At 43.1% G+C, this 14442-nt stretch overlaps 1 protein-coding gene across 9 annotated transcripts in view; it reads left to right on the top strand.

Annotated features, from left to right (window-relative positions):
* Positions 1–5015: 5015 nt before the first annotated feature.
* FXR1 (FMR1 autosomal homolog 1) overlaps positions 5016–14442 on the top strand; it is a 72146-nt gene continuing 62719 nt past the window's right edge. For 6 of the 9 annotated variants that reach the window (XM_036443676.2, XM_036443677.2, XM_036443678.2 and 3 more), the window contains exon 1: positions 5017–5158. In XM_036443676.2, coding sequence (XP_036299569.1) covers positions 5108–5158 — 51 coding nt within the window. In that variant the 5' untranslated portion in view covers positions 5017–5107. Of the gene's footprint in view, positions 5159–14442 lie in introns of all 9 variants that reach the window. The other 3 variants (XM_036443675.2, XM_045583717.1, XM_045583718.1) reach the window with 1 other exon arrangement.

Here is a 14442-nt window from a genome sequence, read left to right on the forward strand (position 1 = left end):
ATCAATAAAATGTATTTAAAAAAAATATTGACTATGACTTTTTGTGCTCTTTATGTACTGAACATTTAGGAAATACTTAAATGTTGTGTATATTCCAGAAATGTTTAATTGATGAATGAGCAAAAAACCATTTTTATAACTATCAGTTATATTTGAAATCACACTAAACTTTTCAAAAATCTTACTCTCCTTACAAATATGTATTTGGTTACCACTATATCTAATAATACTTCGCAGAGGAAGATAAACCTTATTTAAGGATAAGAATCTAGCTTTTTTTTCAGTGGATTGAATTCAATGCACCCTCCTTGTCATCTCCTGCTTTTTTTTTTTTTTTTTTTTTTAATATGTTTTATTGATTTTTTTTACAGAGAGGAAAGGAGAGAGATAGAGAGCCAGAAACATCAATCAGCTGCCTTCCGCACATCTCCCAACTGGGGATGTGCCAGCAACCAAGGCACATGCCTTTGACCGGAATCAAACCTGGGACCTTTCAGTCCACAGGTCGACGCTCTATCCAGTTAGGGGTCATCTCTTGCTCTTATGGTTTCTCTTTTCTTTTAATTTTTTAAAAATACATTTTTATTAATTTTTGAGGGACAGAAGAAGGAAGAGGGAGAGAAGAGAGAGAGAGAGAGAGAGAGAGAGAGAGAGAGAGAGAGAGAGAGAGAGAGAGAGAAATATTGATGTGTGAGAGAAATGTAAACCAGTTGGGGACAAAACCCACAATCTGTGACCTGACTAGGAATCAAATTGGTGACCTTTAGTGGATGGGAAAACACTCAACCAACTGAGCCTCACTGGCCAAGGAACTTATGGTTTCTTTGCAGCAGTGTGTCATTAGTATTATTACTGAAACTCCTTTTTTTAAAAAAATCATTAGCTTCTTTATGAGGAACAAAATGAAAAACAAAAGAAAAACAAACAAATCTAAGAACAAAGAGTTCTATCTACCCTCAATTAGAGCAGATGTCTTCTTTCCCCTATTTGCTCAATTGCATCTACCTGATTTAATGCTTTTTATACAGAATTATCTTCCTCTAAATATCACCAAGTATAGATTCAAAGCAAAACAATTTTAATCAAATTCACAGGCAGATTATAGTCGCCTCGCCACTTCCTCTTATCACAATTGACCAGAACTGTGGTACTGCCGTGCTTTATAGAGCTTTAGAATAATTTTCTTTGATGCACAGTTCATATCATTTTGAAATGATATGGCCTGTTTAAAAATATGTTTCATAAAATCAATTCCTTCTCCTGTCTTAATAACTCGAAAATATTGAATAGTATAATTTTTTAAAGTTATTTATTTCCATCTTTTTGCCTTTGAAATTTCTTTTATATTGAAATTTGAAAAAAACACTATTAATTTTCATCTGTGTTTCAAAGTAACTTTACTTATCCCAAATATATTTTAAAAATACTACAAAGCATTTATCATCTGCAGTTATCTTTCAAAATGTCTCCTAGATATAGTCAAAATTAGCAAAAGCAGTTAATCCAAAATACAAAGAATTTTATAGTAAAATTGAAAATGTTGATTTTTTTTAAAGTTTACAAATAATATTTTAAAATTTTAAGGTATAACATGTACTCAGAAAACTATATAAAAATTTGGCAGTCTAGACAAGGATAATAATAATAATAATAATAATAATAGAATGAATACCCATTAGCTTAATATATGAAATATTAACCAGTATCTTAGAAACTATTTTAATATCCCTGCTAGCTGGATAACTCTTTTTCCCATCCCAAGAGGTAACTATTTCCTTGCTTTTCTTAATAATTTGTACTATTTATCCCTTAGCAGTTTCACATTTATTGTTTAGTTTCGGAAACCTAAATGATAAATCCAAACTTTGGTATGTGGTATGACAGTGGTCGGCAAACTCATTAGTCCAACAGAGCCAAATATCAACAGTACAGTGATTGAAATTTCTCGAGAGCCAAGTTTTTTAAACTTAAACTTCTAACGCCACTTCTTCAAAATAGACTCACCCAGGCCGTGGTATTTTGTGGAAGAGCCACAGTCAGGGGGGCCAAAGAGCCACATATGGCTCTCGAGTCACAGATTGCCAACTACGGTGGTAGGTATTATAGTTAAGCAGACATAAGCAGAGCAAGGATGATGGGCCAGGTACAGAAGGTCAGCAGGGTGGAAAGCCCTAGATGCCTAGCAGAGGACAATTGTAGGATGGGACCTCCCCGCAAGGATGACCTTGGTCATGAAGTTTGGACCTCCTGCCTTTCTTCCCTAGAGATAATAACATCTAGGCTTCAGTTGCATTTCAGCTCTACCCCAGAAAAACAGCAAAATCAGGCAAGAGACCCCATGGCTGACCTCAGGACCAGCTGCATTGACTAATGCCCTGGTGCTGACGAATCAATCAGTGGAGACCTAGATCCTGAAAGGATGCACGTGGAAAGCTGCTGAATTTTCTAATAAGATTTTTACCCAGGCCAGTGCTTCCCAAACTTCTCTCATGATGAGAATCACCTGGTGGAGTTGTTAAAATGCAGATTCCTGAATCCCAACTAAGAAGTGCTAAACTAGAATTTTTGGGAACATATTTACTTATATGTTCCCAAAAACTAGAATTTTGGGGAGCATATTTACCTATATGTTCCCAAATTTTTTGGGTACATATTTACCTATATGTTCCCAAAAATTCTAGTTTAGCACTTCTTAATTGGGATTCAGGAATCTGCATTTTAACAACTCCACCAGGTGATTCTCATCATGAGAGAAGTTTGGGAAACACTGCTAGGCCTTAGCCCAGTGGTCGGCAAACTGCGGCTCGTGAGCTGTGGTTTGCCGCTCTGTTGACTAATGAGTTTGCCAACCACTGGGATTGGGGCTTAATCACAAGGAACAACCACCACCTATAATTATTGGAATTCAGAGTCTAGCCGGTTTAGTTCAGTGGACAGAGCATCAGTCTGAGGGCTGAAGGCTCCAGGGTTTGATTCCTGCCAAGGGCTAGGGCCCACGTTGTGGGCTCAATCCCCAGTAGCGGGTGTTCAGGAGGCAGCTGATCAATGATTCTCATCGCTGATGTTGATGTTCCTCTCTCTCTCTCTCTCTCTCTCTCTCTCTCTCTCTCTCTCTCTCCCCCCCCCCCTTCTTCTCTGAAATCAATAAAGATAATAAAAATAAAACTTCCCCTGAGACCTCCCCTAAAATCTCCATCCTTAAAACCCTTAGGACAGAGAACCCAGTGTGCTCTCCCTCCTGGGAACAGGCCCATGCCTGTGGCTCTCCCATTCTTTTAAGATTCCCTTCCCCTCCCTCTCTACCTGCCCCCCCCCCCCCCCCCATTACCATTACATTCCTCACTCCCAAGCTCCAAGGGCTCTTTATTTTTTTTACTGGTTTCCTAAGCCCATTTCTTCTAGGAATTATTTCTACTTCTGTCATTTACCAAATAAATGTTCTCTTATAGTTTGGGTCTTGGCTCTGAATTCTTTCCTGGCCAGAACCCAAGCACCAAGGTTGCTGAACCCAGATCCAGATCAACCCCACGCCTCACACCTAGGACAGATAACGTACAGAAAGGACTATGTTGCCCATGTTCCATATACCTCCAAGGAGAACAGAAACTGAACAGAATGTGCACGAATTGCTTCATTTTCTTGAGACTTTTATTAATCCTTACCCAAGGATATGCTCTTGCTCCAATTTAGTCCTATTGAAATTTACAGTTTAAATAGATCAATTGTGTGGTATGTGAATTATATCTCAATAAGGCTGTTGGGGGGGGGGGGAAGCAAACTAGAACATTATAATTCTGAAGAATCCTAATAGGATGGTATTTAATTTGGTCGCTTTCTTCACCATGATCAACATTTTTGAAAAACATTCTGTACATAGTAATAGAATATTGAGCACTTTTGCAGCCACCATTTTTTTTTTTTACCAAAACTTTTGGAGATTAGAAGTGCTGATCAAATATTATATATATATATATATATATATATATATATATATATATATATATATATATATTTTTTTTTTTTTAGGAACACCCTTCTTATCCCCCCAGAAAGACTGGGCCAGTGGGCATTTCCTTGAGAGTCTAGGGGTCCAGGAAAGCATCCTTTTTAAAGAAATTTCCTGTCAAAAATGACAATACAATATACACATAAAAAGAGTCCTAGCATTAGTTGTAAAAGATCTCGTTTTGGAAGTTTTTATAGTGTTAACGTAATTCAATGTATCTCCATCATCATGCTTGCAGAATTGGTGTAGATGTTCTGGTGGGCCAGCCTAACCAGTTGCTTCTGCTGTGACCCTAGCTGTGGACGCTCCCAGAGCATCGCAGCGGGGGCGCACGTGGTCCCCGCTCCCCGCAGTCCCCCTGCCCGCCTCCCGCCCCCCGCCTCCCGCCGCGGCTGCGGGCCACGTGCGGCCGCAGGTGGGGGCACCTCCCAGCTGCACCGCGAGCGGGCTTCCCCCGCGGGGCGAGGGCTGGGCCGAGCCGTGCCAGGTGTGGGACTGCGGAATCCGGCTCATGAGCAGCCACCGATTTATTTTTATTTTTATTTTTAAAGAGATAGGCGAGAGAATCTGGAGCACGTAGTAGGCTCCTTTTTGAGGCTCTCCTCTCCCCTGGAAAGTTTGTGTCAGCGGGGGAGTGGAGCCCCCCATGTCGCTCTTAGTCTCCCCTCTCGGGGAGGCAACTCCTCCGGGCTCCCGCACTTGCAACGAGTAGCGGGACCAGACTCCAGAGAGCAGAGGGTCCGAGAGGAGAGGGGCCGGCGGGGGCCGGGGAGGGGCAGGGCGCTCCTTCCCCGGGGCCGCCGGGCGGGGGGCGGGGACGCAGGGGCGGGTCAACAAAGGTCGGCGATTGTTCCCGGAGGAAGCGGCCGGCGCGGGCGGCGGCGCGCAGGCCCCGGGCGGGTGATGTAAGGAGCCGCGGGGCTCGCACGGGGAGAGCCGGGGCCGCGCGGAGAGACCCCCCAGGGGTGCGGGGCGGGGTGTTCCGGTCCCCGCCCTCGTTCCCCGCCCCTCCCCCCGCCTGCGGCGCGCCCCGCCCCCGCCGCCCCGCTGCTGGCTGGAAAGTTTCTAGAATCCCTTCCCGGCGGCCTTTGCGGTTCCAACATGGCGGAGCTGACGGTGGAGGTTCGCGGCTCCAACGGGGCTTTCTACAAGGTACCCTCCCGCCGCTTTGTCGGGTGTCCCGGCGGCCGGGGCGGGTGTGGGGGAGGCCCGGTGGTGCCGGCGGGTGAGGTTTGGGGGTCGGCGAGGGTGGTCGGGCGAGCAGCGCCGCGAGGGAGGCCTCTCGGGGTTCCCTTGCGTCTCCCCCCTCCGCCCGCGGTTTAACGGTCTCGGGGTCCGGGGCTCCGTTATGTTTTGAAACAAACGTCGGACGCGGCTTGCGCTCTCCTCCTCGCGGACCTTTCCCCGCGGGCGCCGCCGCCGGGGCGGGCCTGGGCCGGCCGGGGAGGGGAGCCGGGTCCCCGCGGGCGGCGGGAGCGCCGGGAGGGAGCAGGCCCAGCGCCGCGGGGCGGGCCGGGGTCCGGGGGGCGGCGGCGGGGATTGTGCGGTCACAGCCGCGCTCCCGCCCCGCGGGCCGGCCGCGCCGACCTCCCTCCCGCCCCGCCTCTCGGGGGTCGGGGCCGGGCCGGGGCCGGGGCCGGGGCGGGGGGGCGCGCCGCGGAATCCGCGGAATCCACCTTTGTCCTGGGGTTGATGGGGGGCTAATAAACTTGAGCGTCTCCAGGAGAAGCGGGGACTCCATTGAGGGTTAGAGTCGAAGGGAGAAAACGAGAATGAATCCCTTGAAATGTGGCGGGCTAAAGTCTTTTTCTTTCTTTCTTTTTTTTCCCCCCTGTTTTTTTGCGGCCTGGGAAATTGGGCGGCGCCGGAGCCCCTCAGTAAAGGGAGAAAAGGGGAGACTTCCCGGCCTTAAAGTATGATTTTAAAATGGGAAAGGGGTCAGGGAAACAGGTAGGGAGGTGACCGTGTTCTTGATGGCCAGTGCCCAGTGGTTTTGGAAGGTGTTGTTTTGTGTGGTTTTTTTTTTCTTCTCCCCCCTCGCCCCCCACGAGGGCTTTTTTGTTGTTTTGTTTTTTGTTTTTGGTTTGTTTCCACGGGGAGGAAGGAGATTCATTGCTGCGGGGATTAGAGCAGGAGAGAACTTAGTAGGGCCTCCGAGCGTAGTAGGGGGTCACGTCGCTCAACATGAAATCCTTTACGGTGGAGTTGTGCCATTGTAACGGGTCTCCTCTCCCCCTAGTCCTCCCTTCTCCCAAAGTATGCCAGGATGTTACAAGATCAATACTACAAAGTCTCCCCAGCTGTTGTCTGTCAGTCAGCCTCCCTAAGCCGGCGTCTCAAATGCTTGAGAGCTCTGGCTATTTTTGTGAAGGGGCCCTCTCCTGACACAGGGCTTACTCACACCGCGTTTCATTCCGGCGAACCTTTTACCCCACGAAATTTTACTTTATTTGGTGGTCAACATTTCCTATTTTCAGCGAGTTTCTCCCCCCCCCCCCCCACCTCCACCCCCACCCCCTTTCCCGGTTTACTGATTAGCTATGTAGATTTGTTTTTTACTGTCACCTGTAATGGCATAGTGGGAAGGAAATCACAGTTGGCGTCTAAAAGGATCTCCCTATGCTTTGGACAACTTTAAACCGCCTTAGGTGATGGACAAAGTAAAAGTGGTGCGTTGGGAAGAAATTTTAATGCATGGCTAGTGAGTTATATCAGCAGTCTAGGGGTAACACTTGGTGTCAGGCAGGCCCTGGCTGGATGGTTAAGTCGGGTTGAGGGTCCTCCCAACTTGCCAGGGTTGCTGGTTCCTTCCATCCCAGGTCAGGGCACATACAAGAACCAAGCAATGAATGCATAAATAAAAGGAACAACGAATTGATGTTTTCTCCCTCTTTCTTAAACCGGTCAGTAAAGAAACAAACTTTAGTGTCAGACAAAGGGACCTAAGTAAAATTGGAGTAGCTACTTCATTCACTTCTGTTCTTATCGAAACCTAGAGCTTGCATCTATGAGTGCAGGCAGAAGGCACAAAGAATGAATGGGCTACCATACTTTTTCTGTCAAGGGTAAAGTAAGGTTGGTAAGCTTTGCATCAGTATTCCCTCACTCATGGAAAAGTTTTAATTTCTCACTATTTGATCCCACAGTTCTTGTGTAATGGAGGCATGCTTCTCTCCCCCCCCCCCCCCCCATACTGAAAAGGACTATTTTGTTTTAAATTATTTTGCAGCATGTAGATGGTAGAACACCATTGCTTTTTGGTTAGCGTATTTTCCAGCGTATAAGACGACCCCCTAATTTTACAGTTAAAACAGACTTACTTTGCCGTCAAGATCTGCAGGTAATTTTTGTGCAATTTTGGTCTTTTGCGATTTTCGGTTGACCTTTTTTCGTTTCAAAAGTCGTCTTATATGCTGGAAAATACGGGTAAGTATACTCTATGTTGTTTGCTACACAAGATAGCCTTCATTTCTTTTCCTACAACTCATTTATGATCATCATTGAAAGTTTTAGTAAAAACTGTTTACAGTCTTACTTTGGCTTCTCAGTATCAAAGTCACAATAAGTCAAATGTCCCTACTTTGGAACTCTAATGGTACCTATTATTGAGCCTTAGCCACCTATCTGCTAGATTCTACTTAGACTTTGATTAAGTTACTCGGTGTTACCTAACAAAGAAGTGGTTCTTTGGCAAAGGTTGGGAAGGACCCCCTAACCGTGTTTTTATGTACTAAAATAATTGCATTTGGACATTTTAATTTTACTTTTGCCATAATCCACTGGTACATGCATTTTGTGGAAATTGTGTTCTGAAAATTTCTAGAAGAGAGAATGGTGAAGTAGAAGGAAGTCCTGGATTTGAAGTTAAATAAATGGGAATTCTTAGGTCTGTACTTCAGCTTACCATTATTTAGGAATGGACCCTGAACAGACCTTTCTGGGTCTGTTTTCTTTTGTGTAAAATGAGGGGATTGAAAGAATTCAGGGTCCCCAGTATTTTATTTTTTTTCTCCTACTTGGAAAAATTGGCTTAACACACAAGCACTTTATTTTTGACTACGTAAATTTAGATTAATTGGAATATAGTAAAATTCACCTTTTTTATTTTAATTTTAATTTTTTTTTAAAATATTTTATTGATTTTTACACATAGAGGAATTGAGAGGGATAGAGAGTTAGAAACATCGATGAGAGAAATACATCGACCAGCTGCCTCTTGCCCACCCCCCACTGGGGATGTGCCCGCAACCAAGGTACGTGCCCTTGACCGGAATCGAGCCCGGGACCTTTCAGTCCGTAGGCTGACACTCTATCCATTGAGCCAAACCGGTTTCGGCAAAATTCACCTTTTTAAACACAACTTTATGAGCTTTGATAAATGCTCACAATTGTGTAACCATCACCAGGATGAAGAGATAGAATAGTTTTACCATCCCCCAAATTTCCTTTATCCCCCTTTGTAGGCAACCTCTCTCTTAGGTTGTTTTCTATTCCCTAGTTTTGAATTTTTCAGAATATGTCCTATTTGTATATAGAATCATGCACCTTATAGCATTTTGAGTGTGACTTCTTTCATTTAGTGTAGCAGTAATTTAAAGTATTTTTTTTCTAATTTAAATAATGCATGGTTAGGGAATTTAGGAAACTGATCAGAAATTGCCTTGAGAATAACAGCTAACATTTTGGTGTATTTTTTCTTTCAGTTGTGTTTTTCAATGTATAGGTGACCGATTTTCCTTTTTTTCTCCCCTTCCGTCCATATGCACAGACACACACTTGGATCTAAATGTGAATTGCCAGTGGCCCTGGCTGGTTTTCTCAGTGGTTAGAGCATGGGCCTGTGGTCCAAAGGGTCAAGGTTTCAATTCCTGGTCTAAGGCATGTACCTCAGTTTTGGTTTTGATTTCCTGACTGGCCTGGGCTCTTGCAGGAGGCAACCAATTGATGTTTTTCTCTCTCTTTTCCTCCCTCTCCCCTCCCCTTCCACTCTTTGAAAAATCAATGAAAAAAAATATCCTTGGTTGAGGATTAGATGTGAATTGCCAGTGAGGAACTTCAGTCATGGGATTAGTGTAGTAATATCATTCTGCCTGAAGTTGTACTCTGTAGACATAGATTAAAGATTTCCTCCAGGAAACTTCATTTCACAAATATTGGAACCAGTGAGTAGCTGAAGATTTTACCATAAATTAGGATATCTTTCCTCCTCCCCCCCAAAAAAAATACTTAACACAAATGTTAGCATGTTCTGTATCTTTTTTACTTTTTTGAGGGAGGGAGGGAGAGAATCATCGATTTGTTTTCCCACTTATTTACTCATTCATTGGTTGCTGCTTTTATGTGCCCTGAGCAGAAGTGGAACCTGAAACCTTGAGGTACCTGGAGGATGCACTAAAGCACATGTGTCAAACACAAGGCCCGCGGGCCAAATCCGTCCCGCCAGGCCTTGCAATGTGGCCCGCGCCGCGCTGTCATCACTGCACTCTGCTGCGTTTCCATCACAGTGACAGTTTATGACTGTTCAGTAAACCATTCGGCCCGCGATTTAGGCTGGATTTTAGATTTTGGCCCCTTCTCTGATTGAGTTCGACACCCCTATGACTAAAGCAACTGAGCTACCCTGTCAGGACTGTGTTTTATTATAAATTAACAGTGGATCTATTGTTAGAGGTAAAGACTTGATACTTTATTTGCAGCCTTATAAATCTATGGGGATTGGAACAAATAGAAGATAAGTTAATTAAGCGCTTGATAAATGTCATTTTTATATGGAAATTGCTTTTATAGCCTTTTCTACCTGGAGCATGGTATTTTAGGGTTTATACTACTAGCCATTTAAGATGCCTTTTTTTTTTTTTTTTTTTTTAAAGCTGTGAGTTAGAATTTGCAATCTATGATAGAGTATTTACAGCGTTGTGTAACCATTACCACAACCTTATTTTAGAACATTTCCCTTACCTACCAGTCCCCAAAAACCTTGTGCCTATTTAGGGTCATTGAGATGCTTTTTTTAACTGGTGTACCTGATATTAAGCTTTGTAATAACATTGAAAGTTGCCTATGGGCAGGATATAATTTTAAATGTAAGTTGAAAGTCACTCAATTTCTGGCTCGTATAGACGAAAGTTTCCATGGTGTTCCAAGGCAATGTGTAATCTCTAAGATGGTTGAATGAAATATTATGCCTTCTCTATAGAAATAGAACTAAGTACTTTTAGAGTTTTGTGAGTTGTTCTTTGACTGTATAATTGACTACAAAACAAATTTTAAAGTATATTTCAAAATTTTATTATCTTAGCTTAATTTAATATTAAAATGAAATTTGATAAAGTTATACAAGTTTTGCGTCACTAATGATGATGACCTATGGGGCAATAGTGAAGGAGTTGTGTTCTGAGAGTATAATGACTTCAAAGTTAGTATACGTTAGTGTTGATTTCTTTATGGAGATTAGTTGATGAAAAAGTGGTGGTTGTCAGTAATACTAGGGACACTTAAAAATATACAATTCCAGGTATTTAAAAGATAATTTTGAGTTTCACGTGTTTAAAATGTGATTTTTATAAAAGTGCAAAAGAACTAAGACTTAACTAAATGAAAGGGCCAACTAACAATTTTTAAAAATTAAATTTAAATACTTTTCCTGTAGTTTTGTTTTTATATTATAAGAACAGCACGATTACGGAAACTCTGAAAAAAACTAATAAAACTATCTAGAGATATATTGCCAAGGCCTTCGCTTTATTTACTTATAGAAAGCATGCTTTTTTCGATATTTTACTTTTTTTTTTTTTTGCAACAACATACTTCCAACACCATATTTATGTGCCTTTTATGAGTTAGGTAATAGTTTTCCGTGAGTTCCTGTTACTGACTAGATATTCTGTGTCACTTATACATGTATTTCCTGATTTTCTCTCAAGGATTCCATGAGGTATGTGGTATCCCCATTTTATTTACATTTTAGGAAACTAACATGATTAACTTGTCCAAGTAACACTATAGTTGAAGTGAGATTTAACTCTAGGGCTTCTCACTTCCAATTGCCTTGTTGAGCATAATATTAGTTCTTCAAAGGAAATTTTGGAGTAGTGAGCTTACATTTCAGTTACAAATACAGGGCAGACATGGGACCAGATAACTCGAGATAACTACCACAATGTTAAAGATGTAGCAAACTAGTTTTTGTTGTGTTTTTGTTTCTTTAGTGTAGGGGTGTTGAACTCAATCAGAGAAGGGGCCAAAATCTAAAATCCAGCCTAAATCGCGGGCCGAATGGTTTACTGAACAGTCATAAACTGTCATTGTGATGGAAAGGCAGCGGAGTGCAGTGATGACAGCGCGGTGCGGGCCACATTGCAAGGCCTGGCGGGACGGATTTGGCCCGCGGGCCTTGTGTTTGACACATGTGCTTTAGTGGGAAGAGCAATATGCCTTCCATCTTCCATGTCTGACCCCTAATTTTTGTACTGGCTTGTTGTGAGACCTTGATTTTTTTTCATTGCAGTATGAGACCATTGGAGTGGTGGAATCTGCTAGGTTCTGTTCATATCTAGCTCTAACAACAATAACACCTATTTATTGAGCATGCAAACTGTCAGATAGTGCAGGTACTTTACATGAATTTATCTCAGTCCTTTTATTCACAGTGGAGATCATGTTATCAATTAAGGAAACTGAGGCAATAAGTGAATGTAGATCCATAAAATTAATAGGAGGCTGATTCAAGAGTCAGACTGATCTTTCAGACTCTAGAGAGCCTGATGTCTGTCATCACTAAGTATGTTTTTTTTTGTAAGTACAAATATATTATGGTTTATCCTATTATTTTTAACTAGAGGCACAGTGCATATATTTGTGCACAGGTGGGGTCTGGCTGGCCCACCCCAATGGGGACCCATAGGGCCAGGCTGGTGGGAGTGAGGGGCCATGGGCAGTTGGCCGACTGACCCCACCCCAATTGGGGTGTTGGGGGCCGGGCCAGCCAGGAGGAGAGGGGGCCGATTGGGACTCTGAATCAGACTGGTTGGCTACCACAGTGCACGTTATAGCCATTGGTGTTTCCGGTCGTTCTGATCATTCCGCCATTCTGGTCTCTGGGCTTTTATATGTATAGATTATAAATTACTAATTAATACAGTGGAAATCAAGAGGACTGAATTGTGAGGATTCTTGAAAAAATGATTTTAGCTGTGTCTTCACTTTATAAAAATCTACTTTTTAGCCACATCACTGTGGTTCAGTAGTTGAGCATTGACATATGAACAGGAGGCCACAGTTCAATTCCTGGTCAGAGCACATGGCCCAGGTTTTGGGCTCAATCCCCAGGAGAGGGCATGCAGGAAGCAGTTGATTGATGATTCTCTCTAATTGATGTTTCTATCTCTCCCTATTCTTTCCTCTCTGGAATCAATAAAAATTAAAAAAAAAAAATCTCTTTACAAACAAGTATGTCGAACTCAAAGGCTAACACGGGCCAAATAAAAAAGGTTTAAGTTTATGTGGGTTGCAAAAAAACAAAAGCTTCAATTTTCATAGAAACGGTTTATTTCGATAGAGACATGCTGAGTACAAAGGGCTGAAACAAATGAGTAATCATTAACATAAAATAGAACATTTTAATAAAAATTATTTTTTCTTTAACATTAACTTACCAGACTCTGAATAATTGCACAAATTAATAAGTGCAACACAAATAAACCTATTTTTGTTGTTCTCTGAAAGCAAAATATTTCCTGTTGTGCATACCAAACAAGTCAGCGTAAGACTAATGACATCTGGGGATGGGAGTGATGGGTACAGAGTTGTGGTAAGAATGCGGTGTGTCTGCTAAGCTCACTCACTTCTGCTTCCCTCCCCTGGGATGCCAGGCCTCTCCCCATGTTCAGGTGCCAGGTGCCTGCAAGGAGCCCACCTTGCCACATGTGTGGCCTCTTCTGGGTGAGCCAGGCCACAGCCCCCAGGACCGCAGGGTCCAGTCTGCGAGGCCCACTGGGAAAGAGCCTGCTGTTGTCGTTGTGTCTGTGTGTGTGTGTGTGTGTGTGTGTGTCTGTCTGTCTGTCTGTCTGTCCCCGGCTTCTGTGTGGTGCCACTGAGCAGCTCAGAGGCTCATGCTGCACCCCGGGCCACAGCATCTGGCCACACTCCTGCATCTCTGCATGGGGACTCAGGCAACGTGACTCAGGTGGAAAGGGGTGCAATGGGAGTCCAAGGGGGGGGGGGGGTGTCAGCTGGGACCTGCCTTTTCCATGCCAGATGCTTGCGCTTTAATTGCTGGCCAGGCCTAGGGACTGCACCCGAGCACAAATTTCATGCACCGGGCCTCTAGTTTTATATATGCATACGTAGTATGAAACTTTTTTCTTCCCAACATATTTTATTGACTTTTTTGCAGAGAGGATAGAGAGTTAGAAACATGAATGAGAATCATTGATCAGCTGCTTGCACACCCCCTACTGGGGATGTACCCGCAACCAAGGTACATGCCCTTGACTGGAATCAAACCTGGGACCTTTCAGTTTGCAGGCTGACGCTCTATCCACTGAGCCAAACTGGTTTCAGCATGAAACTTTTTTTAATGTGACATTTCTTGGTGGTAATTGTGCCACGTAACCTTTTTTTTTTTTTTTTAGGGTGCCAGAGCTTAACAAAAGTTTTATTTCCAATTACAGTAGATGTATCATACTATATTAGTTTCAGATGTGCTACAGTGTTTAGATATTTATATACCTTCTGAAGTGATAATGTCAATAAGTATAGTGCTCATCTGACACCATACATAGATATTGCAATGTTATTGACTATGTTTAGAAGATTTTTTGGCAGATCTTTAGCAAATAGTAAAACTGTTTTGATGGTTATTAAATTTTCTAGGACCAAATCTTCAAAAATATAAAATTAAAACAGCTCAAGCAAAACAAAAGATATACTAAGCATTTGTTACTCTGAGCATGTATACTTAGGTGTATAAAAATCCCTTTATTAAAAGAATGGCAAAAATTGAACCAACATTAAATCTGAGTTAAATACCAATTGTTTTGTCTCATACTGTAGCTTCAACACCTTTTGCTAAGTGTTTTTGGAGGGTGAGTCTTTTCCAGTAATAACTAATAGAGTTTATACATATTGTTGACAAAGGAACATGCTTCTGTCAGCCCCGCCCTATTCGGTTCCTGAGTCTCAGTAATCCCCAGGGTCCTTCAGTACTCGCTGCAAGCACCTCTGAGAGAAAGGTGCCCTCGATTTTTGCCTGCTACCAAACAGTCTGGGCTCTCCCCCAATGAGCCCGGAACTGGGGTTCAGTTCAGTTGGAAGTGGGGTTGGAGGTGTCGTTCAGAGCAGTCTGGAGCTTTTGTCTCCTTCCCGCCAGGGCAATCCCGCGGCACAGCCAACCGTCCCTTCTCTGCACAATGTGCGCGCCTCCCGGGCCTCCTTCC

The sequence above is a fragment of the Pipistrellus kuhlii genome, unplaced genomic scaffold, assembly GCF_014108245.1.
Source record: "Pipistrellus kuhlii isolate mPipKuh1 unplaced genomic scaffold, mPipKuh1.p scaffold_m20_p_2, whole genome shotgun sequence".
NCBI lineage: Eukaryota > Metazoa > Chordata > Mammalia > Chiroptera > Vespertilionidae > Pipistrellus > Pipistrellus kuhlii.